General features: G+C 44.8%; 1 protein-coding gene across 1 annotated transcript in view; it reads right to left on the reverse strand.

Annotated features, from left to right (window-relative positions):
* The window catches only part of XXYLT1 (xyloside xylosyltransferase 1), a 161,636-nt gene extending 160,414 nt beyond the window's left edge, over positions 1–1,222 (reverse strand). The window contains exon 1 of the mRNA XM_034999857.1: positions 632–1,222. Coding sequence (XP_034855748.1) covers positions 632–1,132 — 501 coding nt within the window. The 5' untranslated portion in view covers positions 1,133–1,222. The remainder of the gene's footprint in view (positions 1–631) is intronic.
* Positions 1,223–6,000: the final 4,778 nt, after the last annotated feature.

Genomic DNA, 6,000 nt, shown 5'->3' on the forward strand with positions numbered 1-6,000 from the left:
CCTGGGACAAAGTGTCTAGCTCTGCTGTGCTCTCCCCAGATCTTATATGTACCTCTTAGAGCTTTCCCTTCCTCCCTTGGAGGAACCGGTGGCTTCCCTAAATGGGTTCATGACCCTTGAGAGTGGGGAAGAAGTCGCAGAAAGGGGATGAGGTGGTTCACACTGTCTGGGTTTGGGCTTAGCCAGTTCTGACTTAAATATGAGAAATGTCACCGCACCTTCGATTCACGCGACCTCACTAAGACCTTGTCCAGCAGACCCTGCATAGAACGACTACTGCCCTCAAACGGTCTGTTCCAACCTCAAAAGTCAAAGACTGGGGAGAATAAAAAGCGCGGACTGCGAAGGCAGTGCTGGATCCTGCAAGGCCAGCAGAGAGGGGGCGAGCCAATTCTCGGGGGAGAGGGATAGGCAAACGGGTCAGGGTAGTCAGTTGACACCCGGCAGCACTCCTGCACTCAGCGGTGTCCAGTGTCCAGCACTCCTGGACACGCCCCCCAGACGCTGCCTCCAGCATAGGGCGAACGCAGGTTTCGGGCAAAGCTGGGGCAATGTTGGAGGGGGGGGCGGGGAGCGACAAACGTATGGGGTGGGCCATCCGCCGGGAGCCCCCAGCCGCAGCCCCGCTCACCTTGCACTTGAAGCCGGCGGCTGGCGGCAAAAGCTCTCGCAGCAGGGCCTTGGCCACCTCGCGGCTGGCCTCCTCGCTCACGAAGTGCAGGTTAAGCACCTCGTGCGCCTCGAACTTAGCGAGGCGCAGCAGGGAGCTGAGCGCGACGCGGGCCTTGGCCTGCAGCGCGGCGTTGTGTTCCGCCTTGGTGAACATCATCAGCAGGTGATAGTCCACCGGCCCGGGCCCGCCGCCCTCCAGGCTCTTGGCCTTGGCGCCCGGGGCCGGCGCCACGGAGCCCCGCGCCACCTCCGGCACGGGCGGCGAGGGCACGGCGGGGACCCCGGCGCGGGCCTCCTTCAGCCTCTTGGTGGCGCTGGAGAAGGTCTCCCGGCCCGAGCCGAGGTAGTAGAAAGCACAGACGGCCAGCGCCGCGGCCAGCAGCAGCGCGCAGTAGTGGGAGCGCACAGCGCCCAGGCGCGCCATGGCCCGAGCGCATGAGGACCCGCCTCGCCGACCCATGCACGACGGACCCGCAGACAGAGCAGCCGGGGAGCTGCAGCGGAGACCAGCACCCTGGCAGCCACTTAGTAGCCCAGGCGGCGGGCAGCGGCCATGGCGGGGGCGGGGCCGCGCTGCCCGGAGCCAATCCGCGGGCGCTGATGCGCGGAGAGGCGGAGCCAGGGCTGCCCGGCAGCCGCTGGGTCCTAGATTTAGAGGGATTCGAGACGGGAAGGAGCTAGCGGCGGGCGAGGACTCCGACTTCGAGAAAGCCAGCGGGACTGTACCGTCTGTTAAAACTGGCCGTCCTAAATGCCCAGCCTCAGACGCTAGAAATCGAAGCTGAGCCTTGAAAGGTATAGAGGCGCCCCAATGCAGGATCTTCGGTTAGCAAAAACACTAAACTGGACGCACCAAACGGGAAAAGTTTTCTCTCTATACCTTTCTCCCCCAAATGTTTGGAGGCTTGAAGTCCTCTCCCCGCCGACTCCCTTCACACCTGGGAGACTAGCTGAGGCTAGGGAATTTAAACTAACAAGCTCCTTCCTCATTCACGGTAAATGAGGAATGCCACCTAAGGTGGAAATGGCCTGCCCCGCGCACGGGCACTTGAGGCCATGTAAAGGATGTGGCCAGCAGGGGGACCCCACTGCCCACGACTTTGGGATAGTTTCCAGAGCCCCAGGGGAGTATCGGCCGGAGACTCTTGTTTCTTTTTTTAACAGACTAACACTTTAAAAGAGCCTTAAGATGTACCAAGTCGTTTTTCAATTTTAACTGAGGCACACTGAGGTAACTTGCCCAAGGTCACACAGTTGCGGTTTTGACCTTAAGACAGCTGGACACTTGACAACTACATAAAAACTCATTAACTTCAGTCTAAGGACTGATGATAATACTGTAGCTTTTAAACATGTACAAATGATCTGCATGCTTGAAGGACACGGAGGTGAAAATGTACGGGCAAATGCACATACGAATTATCACCCAGCAGTTTATTGTGCCATGCCCTTATTGGTCAAAGTGACTGGTACCCAGAACCACCATCTCATTTTTAACTCTTTTCAATTGGACTAACAGTTTTCTGAAAAAACATTGGTCCTCTGAAGTGGGCTGAGCAACAAGATCAACACATACTAATTACCTTGGGGTGGGGGGTGAGGATAACCCAATAGCTCAATTAACTCACTCGAGTGATAGGCTCTTACTTGAATTCACTTAATCCTTACAACCCTAAGTAGAGTTATTATCTGCACTTTACAATTGAGGAAACAGATTTAGAGCAGTATATTGCCCAAACCTAGTTGGCTAGTAATAGAGCGAGATCTCAACCCAAGTCTTCCCGCTTCCAACGCCCAAGCTTTTAGCCAAGATTCACACTGAAAGCAGTATTTTGAGCCCTGAGTTGTGTGTATTTAACCACAACCTTCAGTAGACACTGGTTACAAGAGCAAGCTCTCCAAGTTAATCTAGCACTACAAATTATTAGACTTCAGACAGTTTCCTTAATCTGAGCTGCAATTACACCCATTTGGAAAACAGGGCTAATACTAGTACCTAAGCCTCATAGGATTATAAGACAATACATAAAAAGCAGTTAGAACTGTGCCTAACACTTAGCAAACAATATAAACTATGCTAGAAACACCAAACTCTACAAGGCTAAATATCCAACAAGTACCAAATTATAGCGACCATAGCTTTTCTAGGGTAATTACAAATATCAAACTACAGATCTCCATTAAGACTTTATTATATGCTCCACAGAATCCCCACAGCAGTGTGCTACAGCTATATTATTACATTCTGATTGTTGTTCACTAATAAGAGAAAAATAATTCTGGAATTGTGCCCTTCATCTTCACCATCAATAATGTGGTTTTTCCTTCTGCCACTTATTCCAGAATTTATTCCATTATTTTATTTTTCAGACCTTTACAAGATCACTACTCCTGGAATTTATGGATAAAAAGTGAATTAACAAGATAATTTAAATTTTACATAGAAAGGAAAATACTCGAGACTCTCTCCATGTTTTCTTCATTCCCAATTCTTTGACCATAAAGATAAATTAATGTTGCAGCTTCCTGAAATATACCGCTGGCTGGAAAGTGAAATAGGAGTTGAATGAAGGTGGCTAGTCATTTATTCAATAGATAACATAGTGACTACTGCGTATCAAGCACAGTAGTGCCTGAGGATTACAGCAGTAAAAAAAAAAAAAAAAAAAAAAAAACAAATCTCTGCCCTCATACAGCTTATATTCTAGCCGGGGAAATAGACAAGAAAAGGTATGTAGTATGTCAGATGGTGACAGGTTTCCTCAGCTCAAAATAGAGATAGCCGGGTGTATAATAATAACATGGCTAAATAGACAAAGAACTTTGGTAAGCACAGTAACTCTTTCAGTTCTAACTTTGGTCAATTTCTCAGACTTCTGACCAGAGATTAGAGGTAACTGGCTTTTCCATCTGTAATGTTGGATAGATTATCAGATTTTTATCATACTGACTAGTACCCAATATTGTCAAGGATAGAGAGAGACACTTCCCTCTACAGCAGATGGAGGAAGGGTACTTTTCTGGAGGGCACTCTGGCAATACTAAAATCTTTCTGGCCCCTAAGAGAACTCTCAATTCTCTCCTATCCTGATAAATGTTTCTCCCCAAGGCAGTGGTTCTCAGATTTTGTTGGCATTGGAAACACCTGGGGAGCTTGGTAAAAACAGAGAATCAGGTTCATCTTCAATGAGCCTGAGCCTCAATAGTGAATCTTTTACAGACCAAAGTTTCTAAAGCACTGCCTTAGATCTTCACACAGCCAAACTCTCCTTCTGCGTCAAACCTTGACTTAGATGTCACTGCCCTGATGAGTGGTCTCTGAACACCAACCCATCCAGTGTCCAGGTGAGGCACTATCCTCCAACAATCCCACGAGGGCCACCTATAACCTATTCAGTCCCATCTTTCTCCATTGCAAGAAGGCAAGATCTCATGAAAAATAGGAAGTACATCTTTTTTTTTTTTTTTTACCATAATATCCCCAATACCTGACTCATTGAAATGAGCCTTAAAAATATATCCGGGGGCGCCTGGGTGGCTCAGTCGTTAAGCGTCTGCCTTCGGCTCAGGTCATTATTCCAGGTCCTGGGATCGAGCCCCACATCGGGCTCCCTGCTCCGTGGGAAGTCTGCTTCTCCCTCTCCCACTCCCCCTGTGTTCCCTCTCTCGCTGTGTCTCTCTCTCTGTCAAATAAATAAATAAAATCTTTAAAATATATATATATATATATATCCGCCCATTGTGAATCAGCATTTTTACTTCTAGGAATTCATCCTGAGGAAATAATTAAGAATGTATGCAAATGTTTAGCCATAAGGATAAAGCAGAGCTAGTTTTATGATGGCAAGAATTTAAATCAAACGTTCACCAATAAAGTGGTTAAACAAAAATAATGATGCTGTCATTAAAAGTGATGTATTCACAAACTGCAAGTGGAAACATTTAAAATAGAGACTCAAGAGACCTATTAGCCAACTGCAATGAATGGAACTTCTATGAATTCTAATTTGAAGAATCTATTTTTAAAAAGCACATATGATATAATCGGGACAATCTGAATACTGAATATATAGTTTTATAGTTTAAGGAAATGAGATATTGTGATTGGCTTTTTTCTTTTAGAGATACATACTGAATGATTTGTTAGTAAAGTGTCTGAGATTTGGTTCAAAATAAAATCTGGGGAAGAGAAAAAAATGGGTGGGAGTATTGATAAAACAATGTTAGCCATGAGCTACCAGCTATTGAAATTATTCAATTTTGTTTATGTTTGAAATTTTCCATAATAAAGACTTTTTAAAATCCTCCCCAAAGTGATGTACACTGAAGGACTTAGAAATCTGTTCCCTATTTATTAAGTGAAAGAAGCAGATAACAAAACAGTATGATCCCATTGTATATCAACCAAAATACACACACCCAAAGTTCTAGAAAGATATATACCGAGAAAGTTTCCCCCTCAATACTATTTGACAAAATTTCCTACAATGATGGACATGTTCTACAATCTGTCCTGTTCAAAACAGTAGTCCCTAGGCACATGTGGCTGAGCTCTTAAAATGTAGCAGTGTGGCAGAAGAATTCAACTTTTAATTTTGTCTAACTTTAATTAATTTCAATAGCTACATGTGGCTAGTAGAGACCATACTGGGAGCACAGGCAGATGATGGAATTATGGATAATTATCTTTTTTACTTGTTGTTAAACATTTTTCTACAATGAAAAAGCATCATTTTGCAATAGGAAAAAGTAGGTTGTTCATTTTCATTTAAAAAATTTACTGACTTGGTGTGAGTTCTCTTCTTCACAGAACTATTCTGAAAATGAAATCAAGTGGAATAAAGCAAGTCACATAGAAAAGTTTTATGTGTCTGCTTTTAATTAACTTAAAAGGCAAAAAAAAAAAGCTGGTGATTCACTTCCAGATCTGTTCTTTCAACCCTCCATTCCTTAGATCTCAATTCATATAGAAACATGTTTTTGTTTATTTACGAAAAGGATTGAGTGTGAACGTGTTGCCTAGCTGGGGAACTTCAACAGATGTCAATCATTATGGAAAATAATTAGGGCTAGCCCCCATTCCCGCAACAAAAGGAAAAAAAAAAAAAGCCTCCGTCATTTTTAGCTAATAAATGCATACAGCTCTGTGATCAGGAAGAAAATACTTAAAAGATGAAAATGGATTTCCTGACTGAAGCAATCAGCAAAGAGAATCAACTGGATCAATGTGACAGAGCTGGAAAGGAACAGAAGATCTTAAACATGACAGTTCTTAACAGACATGTCTGCAGTTGTAGTTCACAATAAAGTCCAATTTGAGCATAAGAG

This window comes from Mirounga leonina, unplaced genomic scaffold, assembly GCF_011800145.1.
Source record: "Mirounga leonina isolate KUSES-001 unplaced genomic scaffold, KU_Mleo_1.0 Mir_115, whole genome shotgun sequence".
In the NCBI taxonomy this organism is placed as follows: Eukaryota; Metazoa; Chordata; class Mammalia; order Carnivora; family Phocidae; genus Mirounga; species Mirounga leonina.